The 24988-nt window shown below is 45.9% G+C and overlaps 1 protein-coding gene across 1 annotated transcript in view; it reads right to left on the minus strand.

The window, feature by feature from the left end:
* Nucleotides 1–18225, minus strand: part of akt1 (v-akt murine thymoma viral oncogene homolog 1) — a 40374-nt gene extending 22149 nt beyond the window's left edge. The window contains exons 1-2 of the mRNA XM_052486175.1: nucleotides 17963–18225; nucleotides 11389–11550 (exon numbers count right to left, since the gene is read on the minus strand). Coding sequence (XP_052342135.1) covers nucleotides 11389–11434 — 46 coding nt within the window. The 5' untranslated portion in view covers nucleotides 11435–11550; nucleotides 17963–18225. The remainder of the gene's footprint in view (nucleotides 1–11388; nucleotides 11551–17962) is intronic.
* Nucleotides 18226–24988: the final 6763 nt, after the last annotated feature.

The raw sequence follows: 24988 nt of genomic DNA on the forward strand, positions 1-24988 counted from the left end.
AGGACACTTTTAATAGTGTTTCCTTTCCTCTCAGAGACCCCAGCTTGTAAAGACCAGCGAGTAGAGTTCAGTGAACTGAACAAGCTCATCATGGTGGAATGTGACACCTAGGGCACATCTCTAAACCCCTATAACCCTCCACCCCCCCCATACCCCTCCACCTAATCCCACCCTAAAGACTTCACAGCATGCTCTGACCACAGCAGGACTGACATTGGTGCAATTATCAGAACATAATTGTCTTTGTGCTTCTTTTGCTCTTCCAAATAAAGCATAACGTTACACATTTCCCAAAATGTGGGTGTGGTGAAAACAATGGCTGTGGAGAAATTGGCAGTATGCATGTTATCAGCTAAATGACTGAGAACATCGTTTTTGGTCTGGCTGGAGAGGATATCCTGACCAGGCAAACGTCATCCTGGCTGGGGCATGGAGAGTCATGTAACTGAAGAAACGTCTATCTGTCTTATCATTTCTGTCAGCTACATCTGTAGTCCATCTCTTCGTTACAAAACCACAGTCATGACCCAGATGTCTTTCCTATTTATTTATTTATTTTTATTTTTATTTCACCTTTATTTAACCAGGTAGGCTAGTTGAGAACAAGTTCTCATTTGCAACTGCGACCTGGCCAAGATAAAGCATAGCAGTGTGAACAGACAACACAGAGTTACACATGGAGTAAACAATTAGCAAGTCAATAACACAGTAGAAAAAATGGGCAGTCTATATACAATGTGTGCAAAAGGCATGAGGTAGGCGAATAATACAATTTTGCAGATTAACACTGGAGTGATAAATGATCAGATGGTCATGTACAGGTAGAGATATTGGTGTGCAAAAGAGCAGGAAAGTAAATAAATAAAAACAGTATAAAAACAGTATGGGAATGAGGTAGGTGAAAATGGGTGAGCTATTTACCTATAGACTATGTACAGCTGCAGCGATCGGTTAGCTGCTCGGATAGCTGATGTTTGAAGTTGGTGAGGGAGATAAAAGTCTCCAACTTCAGCGATTTTTGCAATTCGTTCCAGTCACAGGCAGCAGAGTACTGGAACGAAAGGCGGCCAAATGAGGTGTTGGCTTTAGGGATGATCAGTGAGATACACCTGCTGGAGCGCTTGCTACGGATGGGTGTTGCTATCGTGACCAGTGAACTGAGATAAGGCTAAGCTTTACCTAGCATGGACTTGTAGATGACCTGGAGCCAGTGGGTCTGGCGACGGATATGTAGTGAGGGCCAGCCGACTAGAGCATACAAGTCGCAGTGGTGGGTGGTATAAGGTGCTTTAGTGACAAAACGGATGGCACTGTGATAGACTGCATCCAGTTTGCTGAGTAGAGTGTTGGAAGCCATTTTGTAGATGACATCGCCGAAGTCGAGGATCGGTAGGATAGTCAGTTTTACTAGGGTAAGCTTGGCGGCGTGAGTGAAGGAGGCTTTGTTGCGGAATAGAAAGCCGACTCTTGATTTGATTTTTGATTGGAGATGTTTGATGTGAGTCTGGAAGGAGAGTTTGCAGTCTAGCCAGACACCTAGGTACTTATAGATGTCCACATATTCAAGGTCGGAACCATCCAGGGTGGTGATGCTAGTCGGGCATGCGGGTGCAGGCAGCGATCGGTTGAAAAGCATGCATTTGGTTTTACTCGCGTTTAAGAGCAGTTGGAGGCCACGGAAGGAGTGCTGTATGGCATTGAAGCTCGTTTGGAGGTTTGATAGCACAGTGTGCAATGACGGGCCGAAAGTATATAGAATGGTGTCGTCTGCGTAGAGGTGGATCAGGGAATCGCCCGCAGCAAGAGCATCATCATTGATATATACAGAGAAAAGAGTCGGCCCGAGAATTGAACCCTGTGGCACCCCCATAGAGACTGCCAGAGGCCCGGACAGCATGCCCTCCGATTTGACACACTGAACTCTGTCTGCAAAGTAATTGGTGAACCAGGCAAGGCAGTCATCCGAAAAACCGAGGCTGTTGAGTCTGCCGATAAGAATATGGTGATTGACAGAGTCGAAAGCCTTGGCGAGGTCGATGAAGACGGCTGCACAGTACTGTCTTTTATCGATGGCGGTTATGATATCGTTTAGTACCTTGAGTGTGGCTGAGGTGCACCCGTGACCGGCTCGGAAACCAGATTGCACAGCGGAGAAGGTACGGTGGGATTCGAGATGGTCAGTGACCTGTTTGTTGACTTGGCTTTCGAAGACCTTAGATAGGCAGGGCAGGCTCAGTTGGTAGAGCATGGCGCTTGTAACGCCAGGGTAGTGGGTTCGATTCCCGGGACCACCCATACGTAGAATGTATGCACACATGACTGTAAGTCGCTTTGGATAAAAGCGTCAGCTAAATGGCATATATTATTATTATATTATATATAGGTCTATAGCAGTTTGGGTCCAGGGTGTCTCCCCCTTTGAAGAGGGGGATGACTGCGGCAGCTTTCCAATCCTTGGGGATCTCAGACGATATGAAAGAGAGGTTGAACAGGCTGGTAATAGGGGTTGCGACAATGGCGGCAGATAGTTTCAGAAATAGCGGGTCCAGATTGTCAAGCCCAGCTGATTTGTACGGGTCCAGGTTTTGCAGCTCTTTCAGAACATCTGCTATCTGGATTTGGGTAAAGGAGAACCTGGAGAGGCTTGGGTGAGGAACTACGGGGGGGGCGGAGCTGTTGGCCCGAGGTTGGAGTAGCCAGGCGGAAGGCATGGCCAGCCGTTGAGAAGTGCTTATTGAAGTTTTCGATAATCATGGATTTATCGGTGGAGACCGTGTTTCCTAGCCTCAGTGCAGTGGGCAGCTGGGAGGAGGTGCTCTTGTTCTCCATGGACTTCACAGTGTCCCAGAACTTTTTGGAGTTGGAGCTACAGGATGCAAACTTCTGCCTGAAGAAGCTGGCCTTAGCTTTCCTGACTGACTGCGTGTATTGGTTCCTGACTTCCCTGAACAGTTGCATATCACGGGGCTATTCGATGCTATTGCAGTCCGCCACAGGATGTTTTTGTGCTGGTCGAGGGCAGTCAGGTCTGGAGTGAACCAAAGGCTGTATCTGTTCTTGGTTCTGCATTTTTTGAACGGAGCATGCTTATCTAAAATGGTGAGGAAGTTACTTTTAAAGAATGACCATGCATCCTCAACTGACGGGATGAGGTCAATGTCCTTCCAGGATACCCGGGCCAGGTCGATTAGAAAGGCCTGCTCACAGAAGTGTTTTAGGGAGCGTTTGACAGTGATGAGGGGTGGTCGTTTGACTGCGGCTCCGTGGCGGATACAGGCGATGAGGCAGTGATCGCTGAGATCCTGGTTGAAGACAGTGGAGGTATATTTGGAGGGCCAGTTGGTCAGGATGACGTCTATGAGGGTGCCCTTGTTTACAGAGTTAGGGTTGTACCTGGTGGGTTCCTTGATGATTTGAGTGAGATTGAGGGCATCTAGCTTAGATTGTAGGACTGCCGGGGTGTTAAGCATATCCCAGTTTAGGTCACCTAACAGAACAAACTCTGAAGCTAGATGGGGGCGATCAATTCACAAATGGTGTCCAGGGCACAGCTGGGAGCTGACGGGGTCGGTAGCAGGCGGCAACAGTGAGAGACTTGTTTCTGGAGAGAGTAATTTTCAAAATTAGTAGTTCAAACTGTTTGGGTATGGACCTGGAAAGTATGACATTACTTTGCAGGCTATCTCTGCAGTAGACTGCGACTCCGCCCCCTTTGGCAGTTCTATCTTGACGGAAGATGTTATAGTTGGGTATGGAAATCTCTGAATTTTTGGTGGCCTTCCTGAGCCAGGATTCAGACACGGCAAGGACATCAGGGTTAGCAGAGTGTGCTAAAGCAGTGAGTAAAACAAACTTAGGGAGGAGGCTTCTGATGTTGACATGCATAAAACCTATTTACTAACACTTTGTCTTTCTATTCTCATCTGACCTTTGTCTTTCTCACTGACTAGACTTGAAACTAGAAATCCAGCCCATTACTGTACTGTACTTTTCTCACTCTGCTTCTGATGTTATGATGACATCCTACCATGATACTCCACAACTGAGAACTGGGGGCTTGGGAATAGGAAGCAGAGGGTGTACAGACAACAGCAGGAGATGCCAAAATACTCATTCGTAGACTATTTCAAATTACTCACTAAATATTTATATGCTTTTTTGATACAGTATATTTTGACAGATTGGACCAAATGGGCAAATTGCAGAATACAGATTGAGAGAGAAGACAACATGCTGACTAAGAGCAGAAGGGACTTGAGACACAGAAGTCCCCTGCTATCAACTCTATCCATCCATCCATCTTCAAAGTCTTTCAGCTGCAGTAAACTGGCCCTTTTCATCTCACTAGAACATTTTAATTGTAGAAAACCGGAAACAACCTGACAGCGTGACCACATAGCAGATAAGATCAAGAACAGAACAGTCTTTGGGATAGGCAAATTCAACTACAATTTTGACTGTGTGTGTGTGTAGACGAGGGCCATGCGAGGAGCTGTCAGGGGCTGGTAGAGTGTCTTTACATGTCAAACAGCTGCTGAGGTCTGGGATGCACACTGGGCAAAGTAGAAAATAATGAACAGTGAGCCTCTGCCAAACAAAAGAGAATTCATCTTTATTTGCCAACTGCTGCATGGCTTATGTGTGGACAGCCAAATTGTACCAGTGCCATGCCCCCCACACACGCATGCACAAATGCTCTCGCATATGCATACACACACACTCAATGACTTACAGCTGCAGAGGGCCAATTGTCCAAATACTGTTAGCTACCGTGTCATTTTCTTCAGAACTGGAGCTATTACTGAATAAGCTGTATGTGTCTGAATGGTTTGTGAGTTGACAGCATAGTTCCATAGAGCTCTTAACAGACACATGAAAACCAGCTTATTCATCAAAAACCTTCTACTGGCAATAAGAGCATCTTGATTGACCAAAGGTGAACCGTCTGCAGTCAGACTAAAATAATTCACTCAATGGTCAGACTGTACCAAGTTACGGTTTTCAAGGTCAGTCCGTTGTAAAAGAACGAGCATGTGAACAATTTGGATCCATGTTAATACTACCATTTGACACAGAGGCCATTTGCAAGTCAGCTTGGCTTTAGAGTCCAGGCAGTCTGTGTCATTAAAAAGAAGATTAAATGTAAAAAGGAGAAGATGCAAGAGAGTGTGTCAGAGGTTAGCCTGTGTGTCTGAGGAGCGTTGTGTTCTCTCTGTCTCTATGTGACAACGACAGGAATCTAAGGTCCCAGCTGCCACAGCTCTTTAATAAACACATCATGCAACATTCATCACACTGCAAAGGAGAGGCCAACCGCTGTGCTCTGTCTGGCATCACAGGCACATAGAATACAGACAGACACAGAGAGAGAGACACACACACACACACACACACAGACAGAGACACAGAGAGAAAGAAAGAGGAATGAGAGCAGAAAATAAAATGTTAAGGAAGGGGAGAAGAAGAGGTCAGACGAAACAAGCCCTTCTCAGCGCAGTGCCCAGTGATTGGACTTCCTGAGGGGGCTGCTGTGGTGTTTTGTCTCTGCCTGGCCACTCATTCATAGTTTGGGGATGAGAGGGAGGAAGGGAGCCCGTGGTAACTGTGTGATAGAGTGTATGTGTGAGAGTGTGTATGTGTGAGAGTGTCGAGAGGGGGGTTGAGGATTAGGGAATTAAAACTCCAAAGCAGGGGAGGCAGTGTATTTTGTTCGTTTTTCCTCGGTTGCCCCCTTCGGCCCTTTTCTGTTGGGCCCTGCCTGTAGCCTGCAGCTGCAACCTGCCGCCATGTGCCCTGCATCTCAATGAGCCTCTGTGCTCCAGAGGAGAGGGGGCTCCCTGATGGAAGGGTCACCACTCTGTACCACCACCCCAATACTGCTCCCCGTCCCATCTCCTTCCCAGCTCTGGGACTCAGGGCAGACTGCGCTGCCAGGCTGCCCCTCTCCCCATGACCATATAAGGCTGCCCAGGCTCACAACAGGCCTCTCACATGCCAGGCTAACCCGCCCAGGAGTTTGGGTTTCTTCATTCTTTCTTTTCTCCCTCCTCTTTTTTTTTTCCTGCTGTCCCTCTCCTCTTTTGTTGGCGTCTCTCTTTCTCTCATGCAGCTGGATGGGACTGCACTGCCGGGGCTTTGGCAACAGCATCAACAGGTCACAGGGAAGGGCTGCCCCAGCCTCCACTGCAGCCCTCTCTTTTCTCTCCATCACCCTCCCTTCCCCTCTCTCTCTGCTGATGCGGTATCTGCCGCTACAGGAAAAAAAAAAGGGGGGGTGAACAGTGGGGAGGGGGTGGTGGAGCCCCTCTTTCTCACGCTCATAAGAAAGCCCTCACTTCTTCTCCATAGCGAGTGACACCTGCTGATTACCATAGAGACACTGTGGGAAGTTCACCCTGCTTTTCTGTGTGATTAATTTGGCCCCTCCTCTCAGTAAACAAGCAGCCCATGGATTAGTTAACTGCGTTACTGCATGACAAACAAATAAACACATTATTTAGTTCAAATTAGTGCCAATTAACACTAAATGACCAGGGAACAGTCCATCACTCTTAAATTATACAACCATGTATAAAAAAAGGGGGATATACCTAAGATTACATTTCAACCTTTAGGAGAGCTAAGGCCAAGTCAAATACATTGTTATATTTGTTTGTGATCCATAATGACAAATTGTCCCTGAGCCGGATGAGAGGCTAAGTGTGATCTGGGTGTGTATCCTGATGATGGTCTGGTGTGAATGTGACAGCAGTCTGAACATACAGCTGAGCAGCCCCTTCCTGTCCACACTCCACCACTCCCTCTCATTCTCTCTCTCTCTACCCCTCTGTCTGTCCCAGTTGCCAGGGAGAGCCAGTAAGCCAGTGATGTGATTGATGTCTGAGACTGGGAGCGCCACGGCAGTCGGAAGCAGCTTCCGCCTCGGTGTTGTCAGCAGGGTCATTAGCCTGGCAAGGGGGGGGCGAGAAGGTGGTGGGGGACGACTGGCAGAGGCAGAGAAGAAATGAGATGGGGATTAAGAAAGAGGGAGAGGAGGAGTAGAGTGGGAGTAGGAAGCAGGATATGAGGTAAAGAAAGAAAAAGAGAGGGGAACAGAGATGGAGAATTGAAGAAAGAGAGAGAGGAAGTGAACGAGAGTGAGAGGGGTTGGGGGCAGGGGAGCACAACCAAGCGCCAGTTGTGGAGCAGGAGGATTCTGCACAGAAAAGTAAGCACACAGCAGGCTCACTGCGAGCAGAGACAAGTGACGGAGGTGGCTCTCTCTGGCCTACTGGTCCCCTCCCATCCAGCCTGCCTGTCGACAGCTGCACCCAGGCAATTTACTTTTATCCACCACATTTAGCAGGAGGCTGATTCCCATTACTGAGAGCAGGGGACCCTGCTGGCGGCCTGACACCAGCCAGAGCCCTCCCCTCCTGGGGAGCCACCCTCTGCTGCTGGCCCTGCCTTGGGGCTTCACCTCGTGACTCTGGTTCTGTCGCTCAAAGTTTTGCTGCTGGTATTGTTTTATGTAGTTAGCTGGGCGGTGGGAGTGTGGACAGGACATAATGGCTCTGGGGCATCCCCTGCTGCTGGAGCCGTTGTAGTGAGGCTATTGGTGTGTGTGGTAGCAGGGCCGCTGTGTGGTCCATGGCAGGCTGGAACCTAATGAAGGGGTATGTGTGAAGGAGACTAAGCAAGGCGAGCCTGGCGGTAAAGCTGGCAGCAAAGCTGGCAGCCAGACAAGGTCCTTGTGCGATCAGCATTGCAGTGTCATGAGAGAGAGTTAATCAGGTGGGTTGGTTCCTTTGAAGAGTGAAAATATAACTCCCACACACAGTTCCCTTTTACTGCTTTGATACAGAAATTCTGAGAAATTGAGAAATTCTTTAAAGAGGTGTTTCAAAATGGTATGTGATTGTATGAGGTATTAGGTACTCAACATCTTGCATGCATGCATACCAACACACACACAAACAAACAAACTCTCACACACACTCTTTGACCACGCACTGTTTTTGTTATTCTCAGTGGAACGACTCAAAGGTGTCCTCTAATACACGACCCCATTGACTCATCATGTGACCCCTTGGACTATTCGTCAGACACATCACACTAAACACCCTGTTTCTAAGTCAGGCTTGGTCTGTGAGAAAAGGACTGCACACAGAGTGATGATGTTCTGGGACTATCACAAAGACCTGGTGCTCTGTTTCCTCTCAGTTCCCTCCCCCATCCATTCACTCTTGCCTCTGAGCCAGCTGAGAGTGCTACCAAAATACAACAGTTGTTGTAACCTTCGTTAGCCTAACGAGGGGGCCGGCTCTTTATACCTGTCAGGGAGCAAATGAGTCAAAAGAACAAGGGCTGCCTGGAAGAGAGAGGGCCAAGGGCTGCCTGGAAGAGAGAGCGCCAAGGGCTGCCTGGAAGAGAGAGGGCCAAGGGCTGCCTGGAAGAGAGAGGGCCAAGGGCTGCCTGGAAGAGAGAGGGCCAAGGGCTGCCTGGAAGAGAGAGGGCCAAGGGCTGCCTGGAAGAGAGAGGGCCAAGGGCTGCCTGGAAGAGAGAGGGCCAAGGGCTGCCTGGAAGAGAGAGGGCCAAGGGCTGCCTGGAAGAGAGAGGGCCAAGGGCTGCCTGGAAGAGAGAGGGCCAAGGGCTGCCTGGAAGAGAGAGCGCCAAGGGCTGCCTGGAAGAGAGAGGGCCAAGGGCTGCCTGGAAGAGAGAGGGCCAAGGGCTGCCTGGAAGAGAGAGGGCCAAGGGCTGCCTGGAAGAGAGAGGGCCAAGGGCTGCCTGGAAGAGAGAGGGCCAAGGGCTGCCTGGAAGAGAGAGGGCCAAGGGCTGCCTGGAAGAGAGAGGGCCAACAGGCACAGTTCTGTTGCACTTCACGAGGCTCTTGGACACAGCACTCAGATGGAATCTAGAGAACCTGCAATCTGCTTCTTTGATGTTGGATGATGCTCTGCCTTTGATGGAAACTTTAGGAAATAAACTACAGACTGACCACTAGAGGCTGCAGGCATAATGTAAACTGTGTGGATGGTGTAAAGTAGACCCAACATATTTACGGATTAATCAAACCCAGATTAATCCAATGGTTTTTTAATGGGAGTCATCCATTGCTGGATGACTGTCTGTGTGGCCCTTAGGGACATGACAACTGGATTGTAACAGACGCAACAAGATACAAGCGGATGTTGGACTACAAGCCTCTGTGTGCTAGGCAACCTGTACATGTGGGCACTGGGAAATCATTTCAACATTCAACCACTGTTACCCCTGCAATTGTATGCTTTACCCCATGCACACACTTCCGCAGACACACACTTCCGGATAGACACACACACAGGCCTATAGAGGAGCCATTGGTGACTTGGTATACAGCACAGGATTTCTGGCCTATTCCCTAGTGCTATGTATTGGAAGTCCAAACCTGGCCTTGAACAGATAACCCTCTTTATATCATGATGGGTGACGTAAATGGCTGAGACCATCCCACTGCCCAGCAGTACAAGGCTGATGGAGTGGAAACGTGTGGCCTGACGTTGGGGATCATCAGACTCAGCTGGGCCTGTCTGGGGAAAAAAGGCACAGAACGGAACACTCCAAGGTTGGGAATATGGCTGTTCTGTGGAATAGGCTGGCTGGACTTAGTCCACATAAGAAACCAAGTTTGCTGCTTCACTTTCTGTACTCTGCCATTGTCTGGCAGCAAAAGGATACCACAAAACCAGCTTACAGTTGCATGCCCAGCATGACTAATCAGATAGGAATCAGGGTTAGGAGGGTTAAGGGTGGCATGGACGTTCTCAGCTCCCAGGCAGGCCACCACCTACCTGTATGACCCTTCAGTGCTGCAGAGGCCTGCCTCAATCCCATGCCATCAAACACACAATGCAATCAGTCAGTGAAATGTTCTGTGACTGCAGTCCAAAATCTTAGTAGTGAGGTTAGAGGATGGGCTAAAATTAAAAGATTCACAGGAAGAGGGTGGTTAGCTGAAGTGATGGGCAGCAGAACATTGTTATTGCAGACTCACCTTCTGTGCTGTTAAACTGGGACAGAGACTGGGTGACAGTGACGTGACATTAAAACCCGTCCTGTCAAGATACGCTCAGCAAGCAGGCAGAAGCCCTCCAATCAAAACAGTGTTGCTCTGGGTGACATTTCACCGGGCACAGCTGCTAGGGTATGACAGCATGCCAACTCAGTATTCCTGAAGGCTTGTTTGTGCAGTCTGTTTGTGTGTTGGCTTTGTTCTTCAATAATTCAAGGTTAAGATGTGACTTGAGATCAAAGGAGTTTGTTTTTCTCACTGGTCACTATTTGACAGTCCTTGGGCCATTACATTTTACACTGGCAATCTGTCAGAAACCTTCCTGCTTCCCTTCTTATCACTCTGGCAAGGAGCAGTCGAAACGACATAGTGCATGTTATACTGCATCACATACTGCAGGTCAAATGTGCCAACAGACCATGCATAAGGTGAGGTAAAGAAGGTAAAAACACATGCATGATTAAAAAAAGTTTCAGAAGAACTATACACCCTTGGAAATACCCTCCCTTAGCTGGCATGTTTGTTATTAAATCAGAACTTTTCTAAATGATCAACTTTGATTTGTTTCCTTCCAATAAGGCAAATGCTGTTTCCTGTTTCCTTGTTATTTAGACAAATATCTCTTACATCAGAAAACATCAGACTGATATGTGTTCCTCAGCCTCTATACATGTACCAAGAATCCCAGGGCGATCTGCTGTTTTAGGTAAATCACAGAGGTTATTTTTTAAATGAGCAGTCAGTCGTACCGAGCTAGCATTGCTCTTTCCACTCCAGGGAAGCGTTGTCAGGACCAGGGGCTGCATCAGTCTGCGTGGGCCTGGGTCTGCCTGCGTAGCTAACCCAGGATGACTCTGTTAAGACACAAGTCCCTGTTATGTTCCTGCTGAGGCCTTCGAGGGAGAGCGTACTGAGTAGAATGCTGTTCCCTGGGTTACAGCATCTGGGGACTCTCCACTCCTCGTGACGTGTTCCCCATGTCTGTCTGTCCCATGAGCCTGTGTCTCTGTCCCATGTACCACACCCCTGCTCTCTCTCTGTGCCAGAGGAGTCCGCACACACACACACACACACACACACACACACACACACACACCACCCCCCGCTCAAAGCCAGCAGGTATGTGAGGAATGCCTCCTCATCCAAACAACGGCACTCACGCCTGCCATACCACACAAAGTAGCTATCTGGGCAAGAGGGATACTGGGGCATACTGTATACTGTTGACTAGGAAATAGGAATCACATACCGGAAACTATACAAATAATACCAAAATCACATCAGCACTCATGGTCATGTTGTAGTCAAATACGGAGCAAAGCATTTGTTGATACAGGAAATAGTCCAAACCCACTCACCTCTTTTGTGCAGCCATCCCTCCTTCACTATCGCCACATCGGTCATGTTGGTGGGCAGGTTAGTGTGTCCAGGGTTCTGACAGGGAGAGACACAGCTCTGTTCCCCAAGCGTCCTTCACTCAGTCCAGGGCAGGAGCCTGTAGTCGCCTTTTCACCAGTTTCCTTTTAGTGTAAAGGGAAGAGTAAAAATTAGCCTCATCTGGAAGTAAAACATTTCCTCTCCACCTGTCTGAATATTAACTTCACCAGTCAACATCAGTGCAACTCAGTGGAAACTGGAAACACGTTGGTTCCATACTTCTGTGGTCTGTCCAGACAGTGGAAAATAGTTGTGCCACACACCAGATGGGTATTATTTCAGTTCAGTATGAGCATGTGGCATCACTCCTAAATGAGGAACTAGAGTTAAAGACAGTATCCACAAACTCACCATAGGGCCAAACACTTCAAAACTAATGACTAAGTTCTGTGACCAGTGTGCGGATGGCTATCTCTGACCATCCACTGAAATCAATGTATCCTCTAGAGCTCATCATCACAAGACAGGCCTGTTAATGTGACCTCATCAGTGACTGCAGAGGAAAACAACAGGAAGCAGTGGCTATTGACAGGCTGGGAGTTAGAGCCCCAGGCCGAATACATCCCCCATTAAACCAGTATGATAGGAGCCTTTAACATCCATTGTGTTTACAAATTGTTGAGTGAACTCATATTCATTGGAAACACTTTTTACTCACTGGAAAGTTTTTACACATGCGCCGAATACAAAAGGTGTAGACCGTAGTGTGAAATGCTTACTTAATGGCACTTAACCAACAATGCAGTTCAAGAAATGTAGTTAAGAAAATATTTACTAAATAAACAAAAGTAAAAAATGTAATAAAAAGTAACACAAAATAACAATAACAATACAGGGGTACCCGTACCGAGTCAATGCACAGGGGGTACATATTAGTTGAGGTCATTTGTAAATGTAGCTAGGGGTAAGGTGACTATGCATAGATAATAAACAGTGAGTAGCAGCAGTGTAAAAACAAAGGGGGGTCATCAATGTAAATAGTCTGGGTGGCCAATTGATTAATTGTTCAGCAGTCTTATGGCTTGGGGGGTAGAAGCTGTTAAGGAGTCACCTCTTGTACCTAGACGTGGCGCTCCGGTACCGCTTGCCATGCGGTAGCAGAGAGAACAGTCTATGACTAGGGTGGCTGGAGTCTATGACAATTTTATGGGCCTTCCTCTGACACCGCCTAGTATATAGGTCCTGGATGTCAGGAAGCTTGACCACAGTGATGTACTGGGCCGTACGCACTACCCTCTGTAGCGCCTTGCAGTCAGATGCAGAGCAGTTGCCATACCAGGCGGTGATGCAACCAGTCAGGATGCTCTCGATGATGCAGCTTTAGAACTTTTTGAAGTTCTGAGGACCCATCACAAATCTTTTCAGTCTCCTGAAGGGGAAAAGGTGTTGTTGTGCCCTCTTCACGGCTGTCTTGGTGTGTTTGCACCAGGATAGTTTGTTGATGAAGTTCCTTGGACACCAAGGAACTTGAAACTCTCGATCCGCTCCACTATAGCCGCATCAATGTTAATGGGGGCTTGTTTGTTTTCCTGTAGTCCACAATAAGCTCCTTTGTCTTGCTTATGTTGAGGGAGAGGTTGTTGTTCTGGCACCACACAGCCAGGTCTCTGACCTGATAGGCTGTCTCATCATTGTCGGTGACCAGGCCTACTACTATTGTGTCGTCAGCAAACTTAATGATGGTGTTGGAGTCGTGCTTGGCCACGCAGTCGTGGGTGAACAGGGAGTACAGGAGGGGACTAAGCACGCACCCCTGAGGGGCCCCCATGTTGAGGATCAGCGTGATAGATGTGTTGTTGCCTACCCTTACCACCTGGGGCAGCCCGTCAGAAAGTCCAGGATCCAGTTGCAGAGGGAGGTGTTTTGTCCAGGATCCTTAGCTTAGTGATAAGCTTTGAGGGCACTATGGTGTTGTATACTGAGCTGTAGTCAATGAACAGCATTCTCACATAGGTGTTCCTTTTGTCCAGGTGAGAAAGTCCAGTGTGGAGTGCCATTGAGATTGCATCATCTGTGGATCTATTGGAGCCGTATGCGAATTGGATCGAGAGTTTCCGGGATGATGGTGTTGATGTGAGCCATGACTTTCAAAGCACTTCATGGCTACCGACTTGAGTGCTACGGGGCCGGTAGTCATTTAGGCAGGTTACCTTCGCTTTCTTGGGCACAGGGACTATGGTGGTCTGATTGAAACATGTAGTTCCTGCAGACTCGGTCAGGGAGAGATTGAAAATGACACCTGCCAGTTGGTCCCACATGCTCTGAGTACTGGCAGCAGCACATTGTGCTCCAGTCCTCTCTGGCTGTGGCTGGGCCAGCAGTGCGTTGTGCTCCAGTCATCTCTGGCTGTGGCTGGGCCTGTCACAGTAGAGAGAGAGAGATAGAGAGATGAGCTCTGGAGAACTGACTGAGAGCAGGCCTGTCCACTAGAGCAGTGTATACCCTACTGAGACCAATTCAAACTTTGATCACAATCACAAACCAAGCCTCTGTGCTCTCAGTATGCACTCTGACTTTGACACACACACACACACACACACACACACACACAGAGGTCCGGCTCTGGAGCCACAACACAGTGTTGATGTTTAATGTGACCGAGCCGTCGCTACTGTGGGCTGTGTGGAAAAGCTGGGCCGCAGCCAGAACTGTAACCAGTGAATGAACCTAGTACCCTAACAGCAGATCACATGGTCCAGGGGCCCGGGCCACTGCCTGACTGCTTCACTTGCTCTTTCCTTACCTGCCTGCTTCACTCTCTCATGCTGTCTCTTCCTGACTGCCTGCTTGACTTTTAATCATTCATCATTCTGGCTCTCGTTCCAGGGCCCCCCTCAATGCAAATCAGTGTCATGCAGTATGGAAGCCACACACAGAGCCAGTCATACAAACAATTGTTGATTAATGTAGTCCACTGGGTATAATCCCAGACTAGTCTTGAGACTTGGCTGGGTTCAAGCAAAGAGGCTGTGTATGGAGGCAGCAGGTTGACCGATATCATTTGTTGTATTGTCTTCTATATCAACAACGTGAATCCATTCTCTGTGCCTATATTGGCTTTGTCTTGGAGTCCTAGTAGAAGGGTGCAGGTAAGCAGTGTCCCAATAATACTGTGCATCAAAGGAAATGTTTACTAAATAGTAATACCAATATGCATCTATGCAATTTTCTTTCAAACAAGATGTACACATAAAAAGGTAGACAGGTCAAATGACTAGTCATGCCTCCACACACAATCAAGTTTATTCCTGGTGTCTGTTCCAGCAGGACAATCACAATTACAGGGAAAGAGAAGAGCATAAAGCAACTAACATTAGCATACACAAATAAAAAGTTTGGACACACCTACTCATTAAGGGATTTTTTTTATTTTACATTGTAGAATAATAGTGAAGACATCAAAACTATGCAATAACACATGGAATCACGTAGTAACCAAAAACGTGTTAAACAAATCAAAATACATTTTATAATTGAGATTCTTCAAAGTAGCCACCTTTTGCCTTGATGACAGAATTGCACACTCTTGGCATTCTCTCAACCAGCTTCATGAGGTAGTCACCTGGAATGCATTTCAATTAACAGATGTGTCTTGTTAAAAGTTAATTTGTGGAATTTCTTTCCACCTTAATGCGTTTGAGCCAATCAGATTCTTCAAGTTTCTTCAAGTGCAGTCGCAAAAACCATCAAGCTCTATGATGAAACTGGCTCTCATGAGGACCGTCACAGGAAAGGAAGCCCCAGAGTTACCTGCAGAGGATAAGTTCATTAGAGTTAAGTGCGAGACATCTCAACATCAACTGTTCAGAGGAGACTGCGTGAATCAGGCCTTCATCGTCAAATTGCTTCAAAGAAACCACTACTAAAAGGACACCCCAATAATAAGAAGAGACTTGCTTGGGCCAAGAAACATGAGCAATGGACATCAGACTGGTGGAAATCTGTCCTTTGGTCTGATGAATCCAAATTTGAGATTTTTGGTTCCAACCGCTGTGTCTTTGTGAGATGCAGAGTAGGTGAATGGATTATCTCTGCATGTGTTGGTTCTAGAGTTGCAAAATTCTGGGAACTTTCAATAAATTCCCTGGTTTTCCAGAAATCCTGGTTGGAGAATTACATATTTCCTGCTTATTCTGGGAAATCTCCAACCGGGACTTCGGGAACTCATTTGTTTTTCAACAGGACAATGGCCCAAAACACACCTCCAGGCTGTGCAAGGGCTATTTGACCAAGAAGGAGAGTCATGGTGCTGCATCAAATGACCTGGCCTACACAATCACCCAACCTCAAGCCAATTGAGATCGTTTGGGATGAGTTGGACCGCAGAGTGAAGGAAAACATATGTGGGAACTCCTTCAAGACAGTTTGAAAAGCATTCCTCATGAAGCTGGTCGAGAGAATGCTAAGACTGTGCAAAGCTGTCATCAAGACAAAGGGTTTGAAGAATCTAAAATATATTTAGATTTTGTTTTTTTAATTAGTTACTACATGATTCCATATGTGTTATTTCATAGTTTTGATGTCTTCACTATTATTCTACAATGTAGAAAATAGTAAAAATAAAGAAAAATCCTTGAATGAGTAGGTGTGTCCAAACATTTGACTGGTACTGTATACAAATTCACAGACAGACAAAATGAAAGCCCATTCAAATGGATCTACACATACTAAATAAGAGAGTTGGGTAAAGTCTGTTTTGAATAGAAAAGGCACCTTTTATATGGTGTAACTTGGCAGAAACCCTCCTATTGTTCTCCAGTCACCTCTTCAAAAATATTACTGTTGGTGACACTTCATCAACATCTTGTATCCGTTCATGTCATCCCTTAATTCCATCTATGCTATTGGTTCTGACTTGAGGGCTTGAAGTTCAGAATGTAAACAACTTGCTTGCAGCCACATGGACAGCAGCAGAGGAAGCAGTGCTGTCTATGACTGTGACACAGAGAGAGCAGGGAGAGGACAAGTCATATGATGTGCATGGAGGGCCAGGAAGTGTGTGGACCCATTACACTGATAAAGTCTCCTAGCTCCTGTGGCGTACAGCCCTCAGATTAGCCACAATACACCTGACTGTGTAAGGGCAGATTTCAAACAGCATTCCTCAGATTCTGCATACAACCGGTGGCACATTTGCATCAACAAGGCCAGAGAAACTCAAAGTTCTTTCCCATACCAATGGGAGCCAAGGATGTCAACATCTCCCAGGAAGAACAGGGTGAGTGAGTCAAACAGTAACAACAACACTTAACCACCCTCAGACTAATGTCACATGTTGCTGCTGTGCTGCCTGCCTGGGTCCCTTCACATTCAGACTGTGGCTAGTCATGGTCGGCCTCATGACTCAAAACAAATTATCGCATTTAAGACATGCATGGCACACAACATGCTTGGGGATGACTACTGTTCAGTGTGAGAGTTACTTTAAATGCACACATAACAACAAAAAATATTGAAAATGACTACCCAAAACTTTAAAAAAAATAAAGTGCACAGTGAATCATAAGAGTATTCATCATTTAGTCAAAATGTAAAATATGTTATGAAAAATTACATCTAAAAGATAGATGGAAAATAGGGAGCACAGTGGGGATTGAATGTTAGGGGATTTGGGGGATGCTTATTCAAGGATAATTGTGCTAATGGAAAATAAAGGAACATTACTGAGGCATGTCCCAGAAAGCATACAACTGTCATCCAAGAATAAAGGAAGTATGCTTTCAAAAGTCATCAACTGTAGATCTACTATACAATACATGTATTCGCCTGACAGAACGGACCAGGTACACGCCATAACAAAGCAAAAGGTGGATACTTTGTATCAATTTCTGCCTTCAGATAATCAAAACGTAAAATATTCGGTTTAGAAGTCGTGGAATTTTGAATGAAACCAGTAAAAGATGTTTCATATTGTGTGACATACAGACAAACAAGAACATATCAGAAAACAAAATCAATTGTCTTGTTGACGAACGTGCAGAAAAATGAATGAGTGAGTTGTAGTGTTGAACTGGCCACCCGCAAGATCACAACATAGTTTGTTTTTAAGACGCGTTGCAAATGCATTTTTTATGTCCATAAAGTTAATTTCTAAAACGTATAGTTCGTTCCTATAGGTGACTTATAATTGTATGAAAGTAATGTACATTAAAAACGACATAAACATGTTCGGCCTGTAGGCTGTCTCAAAGGCGGACATTGTGTCAAATTCAAAAGCATAGTCAGTAAATGACAATGTTATACGATCTGTTATTTTTGTTTATGAGGCAGTCTCTGCTAAGGTTGAAGTTTGGACACTTGACTAACTTCTTCAGTAAACATAACTATACCCGAGAACAAACTGATGTCAGGAATGCACTTCATTTTAGTCTGAATATGGGGCCTAGCAAGGCAGTTTGAGTGAGAATAACCGCATCCTATTTTATACAATGGGATCTAACCGCTCTAGCAGCAATCGACCTCAGTCAACACGAAAAACAAAATGCAGGCCTTTACCTGGACAGGATTTCAATAGTGTGTCCGTTGCATTATAATGAGCTGTTTCGGCGATTTATTTAGCTGATAAATCCTTCAATAATCTGTACAAAAAGTGCTCTCATTTACTCGGTTTCTTTTGCCTTTCTTCTACAACACCTCCCAAACGTTCTGTCTGCAATGATTCTGTGGGATCTCCTAGGTCCTAGCGCCGAATGAACTGTTTGCGATCCAGAGAGGGGGCTACACACAGAGGCGGATAAAGATTCCGGACATATGTTTTATCTATATATCTTTTCATAATAAATAAATCATTTTATGGGGCGGCAGGGTAGCCTAGTGGCTAGAGCGTTGGACTAGTAACCGGAAGTTTGCAAGTTCAAAACCCCGAGCTGACAAGGTCGTTCTGCCCCTGAACAGGCAGTTAACCCACTGTTCCTAGGCTTGTCATTGAAAATAAGAATTTGTTCATTAACTGACTTGTCTAGTTAAATAAAGGTAAAATATTTTTTTAATGTAGGATGAGCCATCAAAAACATCCCATTAAAAATATGGTTTGTTTGAGTTGATCTTCACATAATTTCACCTGTAATCATGTTGATTAGCTGATGTAATCTTGACCCCCCAAAAACATCTGGGTCAGATGGTTTATACCCTTTCTTCTTTAAGGTTGCTGCCCCTATCATCGCCAAGCCTATCTCTGACCTTTTTAACCTGTCTCTCCTTTCTGGGGAGATTCCCATTGCTTGGAAGGCAGCCACGGTTTGTCCTTTATTTAAAGGGGAGATCAAGCTGATCTAGGCCCATTTCAATTTTGCCCTGTTTATCAAAAGTGATGGAAAAACTTGTCATTAATCAACTGACTGGCTTTCTTGATGTCTATAGTACTCTCTGTGGTATGCAATCAGGTTTCCGCTCAGGTTATGGATATATCACTGAAACCTATAAGATCCTCAGTGATGTCACCATTGCCCTTGAATCTAAGCAATGTTGTGCTCCTATTTTTATTGCTCTTTTTTTAACATGGTAGACCATTCAATTCTTCCATTCTTCCATTATTGGTGTCTCTGAGGGGACTTTGGCCTGGTTTAATAACTAGGAGTGCAATGTATAAAGTCAGAACATCTGTTGTCTCAGCCACTGCCTGTCTCCAAGGGAGTACCCCAAGGCTCGAACCTAGGCCCCACGCTCTTCTCAATTTACATCAACAACATAGCTCAGGCAGTAGGAAGCTCTTTCACCAATTTATATGCAGATGATTTATTTTTAATCCCAGCCCTCGTCCCCGCAGGAGGCCTTTTGCCTTTTGGTAGGCCGTCATTGTAAATAATAATTTGTTCTTAACTGACTTGTCTAGTTAAATATAGTTTAAATAAAATACGTAATTAATGTATGGCCTAGTCTACAGAATGCTTGTAGTCCATAAGTAATGAGAAAAGTAAAACCAATAGATGTTCTGTCTGCAGGGTTGGGTAGGTTACTTTCTAAATGTAATCCATTACAGTTACTAGTTACCTGTCCAAAATTGTCATCGGTAATGTTACTTTTGGATTACCCAAATTCAATTAACGTCATCTGATTACTTTCAGTTTCTTTGGATTACTTTCCCCATAAGAGGCATTAGAAGAAGGCAAAAAATGATCCATCAAAGCATTTGCTGTGTCATCATTGTTCTGATTTGTGGTCAGAACAAACTTAAACTTTTACCTTTTTTCAAATGTAAATTGAATGTCATTGAGAAAACAAGGTGAAAGGTGTGAAAGTATTTTTTTCTTGCAAACATCCTTTCTGAATTTAAAAGTATTCCAAGAAGTAATTTTTTTTTAAGTATCTGTAATCTGATTACAATATTTTTGCATGTAACCTAACTGATTACAGTTACAGTTTTTTGTAATCAGATTACATGTAACTGAACAAATATCATAACCTGCTGATCCAATCAGAATGTATGTCATATTTGCACCACATGTTTGTTATGAATGTACAAAGGCAGAGGTTCCAAGGAAATTAATGTCCTGCTGCGTATGCTACTACCAATCCTACAGTGTATTCAGAAATTATTCAGACCCCTTGACTTTTTCCACATTTTGTTACGTTACACCCTTATTCTAAAATTGATGAAAACATCAATCTACACACAATACTCCATAATGACAATGCAAAAATAGTTTTTTAGAAAACTTAAATATTACATTTACATAAGTATTCAGACCCTTTACTCAGTACTTTGTTACAGCACCTTAGGCATTGAAAACATCCTTGAGTCGTCTTGGGAATGACATTACAGGTTTGGCACACCAATATTTGGGGTGTTTTTCCCATTCTTCTCTGTAGATCCACTCAAGCCTTGTCAGGTGCGATGGGGAGTGTGGCTGCACAGCTATTTTCAGATCTCTACAGAGATAGTTGATCGGGTTCAAGTCCGGGCTCTGGCTGAGACACTCAAGGACATTCAGAGATTGTCCCGAAGCCATTCCCGCGTTGTCTCGGTTGTGTGCTTAGGGTTGTTGTCCTGTTGGACGGTGAACCTTCACACCAGTCTGAGGCCCTGAGCATTCTGGAGCAGGTTTTCATCAAGGATCTCTCTGAACTTTGCTCCGTTCATCTTTCCCTCAATCCTGACTAGTCTCCCAGTCCCTGTCGCTGAAAAACATCCCCACAGCATGATGTTGCCACCACCATGCTTCACTGTAGGGATGGTGGCAAATTTCCTCCAGGCGTGACGCTTGGCATTCAGGCCAAAGAGTTCAATCTTGGTTTTATCAGACCAGAGAATCTTGTTTCTCATGGTCTGAGAGTTCTTTAGGTGCCTTTTGGCAAACTCCAAGTGGGCTGCCATGTGCCTTTTACTGAGGAGTGGCTTCCGTCTGGAAACACTACCATAAAGGCCTGATTGGTGGAGTGCTGCAGAGATGGTTGTCCTTCTGGAAGGTTCTCCCATCTCCACAGAGGAACTCTAGAGCTTTGCCACCTCCCTGACCAAGGCCCTTCTCCCCCGATTACTCGGTTTGGTCGGGTGGTCAGCTCTAGGAAGAGTCTTGGTGTTTCCAAACTTCTTCCATTTAAGAAAGATGGAGGCCACTGTTTTCTTGGGGACCTTCAATGCTGCAGAAATGTTTTGGTACCCCTCCTCAGATCTGTGCCCCGACACAATCCTGTCTTTCCAAATCATGTCCAATCAATTTAATTTACCACAGTTGGACTCCAATCAAGTTGTAGAAACATCTCAAGGATGATCAATGGAAACAGGATGCACCTGACCTCAATTTCGAGTCTCATAGCAAAGGGTCTGAATAGTTATGTTAATAAGGTATTTCTGTTTTTTTTATATATTTTTTTAAATAATTTTGAAGAAAAAAAATCTTCTAAAAACCTGTTTTCACTTTGTCATTATGAGGTACTGTGTGTAGATTGATGTAGATTTAATCCATTTTAGAATAAGGCTGTAACGTAACAAAATGTGGAAAAAGTCAAGGGGTCTGAATACTTTCCCGAAGGCACTGTATGTTTAAGATTGGGCATGTTATTGTGCTGTCCCTAATAACACCACTGTTTTGACAGAGACTTGGTGAAAGGTTGTGTAATAATTGAGTAATATCACAACGGCAGGGGGTTGGAGGAGCATGGGGCTGCTGGAAACCCTTCCCCTTGATGAAAGATATATTGACCCACTGCCTCCACCCTCCAGTTCTGTGCCATTTCCTCTCATTGTCACTTGTACTGTAAATGAGCTCTTCACAACTCATACTTCCATGCTGCTCCACATAATAGGAACAGGGCTGACCGACTGTAGCCAAATCAAATCATATATTATTTGTCACATGCGCCGAATGCACCTTACTGTGAAATGCTTACTTTCAAGCCCTTAACCAACAATGCATGTCATGAAATAGTTGAGAAAATATTGACTAAATAAACTAAAGTTAAAAAATATATATAATATAATATAATAATATAACACAAGAAAATGACATAACAATAACAAGGCTATATTAAGGGGGTACCGGTACCGAGTCAAAGTGCGGGGGTGCAGGTTAGTCAAGGTAATTTGTAAAGTGACTATGTGGAGATAATAAACAGCAAGTAGCAGCAGTATTCAGCAGTCTAATGGCTTGGAGGTAGAAACTGTTTAGGAGCCTTTTGGTCCTAGAATTGACACTCCGGTACCACTTGCCGTGCGGTAGCAGAGAGAACAGTCTATGACTTGGGTGACTGGAGTCTTTGACAGTTTTTTGGGTCTTCCTCTGACACGCCTATTTAGTATATAGGTCTTGAATGTCAGGAAGCTTGGCCCCAGTGAGGTACTGTGCTGTATGCACTACCCTCTGTAGCGCCTTACGGTCAGATCCCGAGCAGTTGCCATACCAGGCGGTGATGCAACTGGTCAGAATGCCCTCGATGGTGCAGCTATAGAACTTTTTGAGGATCTGGGGACACATGCCAAAATGTTTTCAGTCTCCTGATGGGGAAAAGGTGTTGTCGTGTCCTCTTCAAGACTGTCTTGGTATGTTTGGACCATGATAGTTTCGTTGGAGATGTGGACACCAAGGAACTTGAAACTCGATGTTAATGGGGGCATGTCCGGCCCTCCTTTTCCTATAGTCTACGATTAGCTCCTTTGTCTTGCTCACATTGAGGGAGAGGTTGTTGTCCTGGCACCACACAGCCAGGTCTCTGACCTCCTCCCAATAGGCTGTCTCATTATTGTCGGTGATCAGGCCTACCACTGTTGTGTCGTCAGCAAACTTAATGATGGTGTTGGAGTCGTGCTTGGCCACGCACACGTGGGTGAACAGGGAGTACAGGAGGGGACTAAGTACGCACCCCTGAGGGGCCCCAGTGTTGAGGATCAGCGTGGAAGATGTGCTGTTGCCTACCCCTACCACCTGGGGGCAGCCCATCAGGAATGGCAGGATCCAGTTGAAGCGATGAGCTTCGTGGGTACTATAGTGTTGAACGCTGAGCTGTAGTCAATAAACAGCATTCTCACATAGGTGTTCCTTTTGTCCAGGTGGGAAAGGGCAGTGTGGAGTGCCATTGAGATTGCATCATCTGTGGATCTTTTGGGGGGGTATGCGAATTGGAGTAAGACTAGGGTGTCCGGCATGATGGTGTTGATGTGAGCCATGACCAGCCTTTCAAAGCATTTCATGGCTCACCGACGTGAGTGCTATATGGCGGTTGTCATGCTGGTATAAAGGATTTGGAGACAGGCGCAGGAATACACAACAGGGGTTTTTAATACACCCAAAACAAACACGCATACAAAAACACTGGGCTGTACCCAAACAAAAGAGTGAGGGGAAACCTCGGTGAACAACATGGGACAATACCCGTAATACACAATATATAAAGCACGCAGAATAACAGCTGTACCAACTCATAGGTACTCACACGACCAACGGACATGGGAACAATAACCGACAAAGACAGAAGGAACAGACAGCACATATATAACATAATAATCAGGGGAAATGGGAACCAGGTGTGTGTAATCGGACAAGACAGTCCGGGATTGATGATAATGAATAATGACATATCAGTGTGGATGACGGATCACCACCTCAAGCTGAACCTCGTCAAGACGGAGCTGCTCTTCCTCCCGGGGAAGGACTGCCCGTTCCATGATCTCGCCATCACGGTTGACAACTCCATTGTGTCCTCCTCCCAGAGCGCTAAGAACCTTGGCGTGATCCTGGACAACACCCTGTCGTTCTCAACTAACATCAAGGCGGTGGCCCGTTCTTGTAGGTTCATGCTCTACAACATCCGCAGAGTACGACCCTGCCTCACACAGGAAGCGGCGCAGGTCCTAATCCAGGCACTTGTCATCTCCCGTCTGGATTACTGCAACTCGCTGTTGGCTGGGCTCCCTGCCTGTGCCATTAAACCCCTACAACTCATCCAGAACGCCGCAGCCCGTCTGGTGTTCAACCTTCCCAAGTTCTCTCACGTCACCCCGCTCCTCCGCACTCTCCACTGGCTTCCAGTTGAAGCTCGCATCCGCTACAAGACCATGGTGCTTGCCTACGGAGCTGTGAGGGGAACGGCACCTCAGTACCTCCAGGCTCTGATCAGGCCCTACACCCAAACAAGGGCACTGCGTTCATCCACCTCTGGCCTGCTCGCCTCCCTACCACTGAGGAAGTACAGTTCCCGCTCAGCCCAGTCAAAACTGTTCGCTGCTCTGGCCCCCAATGGTGGAACAAACTCCCCACGACGCCAGGACAGCGGAGTCAATCACCACCTTCCGGAGACACCTGAAACCCCACCTCTTTAAGGAATACCTAGGATAGGATAAAGTAATCCTTCTCACCCCCCTTAAAAGATTTAGATGCACTATTGTAAAGTGGCTGTTCCACTGGATGTCATAAGGTGAATGCACCAATTTGTAAGTCGCTCTGGATAAGAGCGTCTGCTAAATTACTTAAATGTAAATGTAATGTAAATGTTCAGTGAAGCCTGGAAAGCCGGTGACATGGACCTCCAGAACTGGTGAACAGAATGAGCATCAGTACCGGGGGGATCCGTGACAGCGGTAATCATTTAGGCAGGTTACCTTCGCTTTCTTGGGCACAGGGTCTATGGTGGTCGGTTTGAAACATGTCGGTATTACAGACTCGGTCAGCGAGAGGTTGAAAATGTCAGTGAAGACACTTGCAAGTAGGTCCGTGAGTACATGTCCTGGTAATCTGTATGGCCACGGGGCTTTGTGAATGTTGATCTGTTAAATGTCTTTCTCACATCGGCTACGGAGAGCATGATTACACAGTCTTCCAGAACAGCTGGTGCTCTCATGCATGCTTCAGTATTGCTTGCCTCAAAGCGAGCATAAAAGGCATTTAGCTCGTCTGTAAGGCCCACGTCACGGGGCAGCTCGAGGCTGGGTTTCCCTTTGTAGTCCGTAATAGTTTTCAAGCCCTGCCACATCCGACGAGCATCAGAGCTGGTGTAGTAGGATTCCATCTTAGTCCTGTATTGACGCTTTGCCTGTTTGATGGTTCATCTGAAGGCATAGCGGGATTTCTTATAAGCGTCCGGATTAGT

The sequence above is a fragment of the Oncorhynchus keta genome, chromosome 29, assembly GCF_023373465.1.
Source record: "Oncorhynchus keta strain PuntledgeMale-10-30-2019 chromosome 29, Oket_V2, whole genome shotgun sequence".
Lineage (NCBI taxonomy): Eukaryota > Metazoa > Chordata > Actinopteri > Salmoniformes > Salmonidae > Oncorhynchus > Oncorhynchus keta.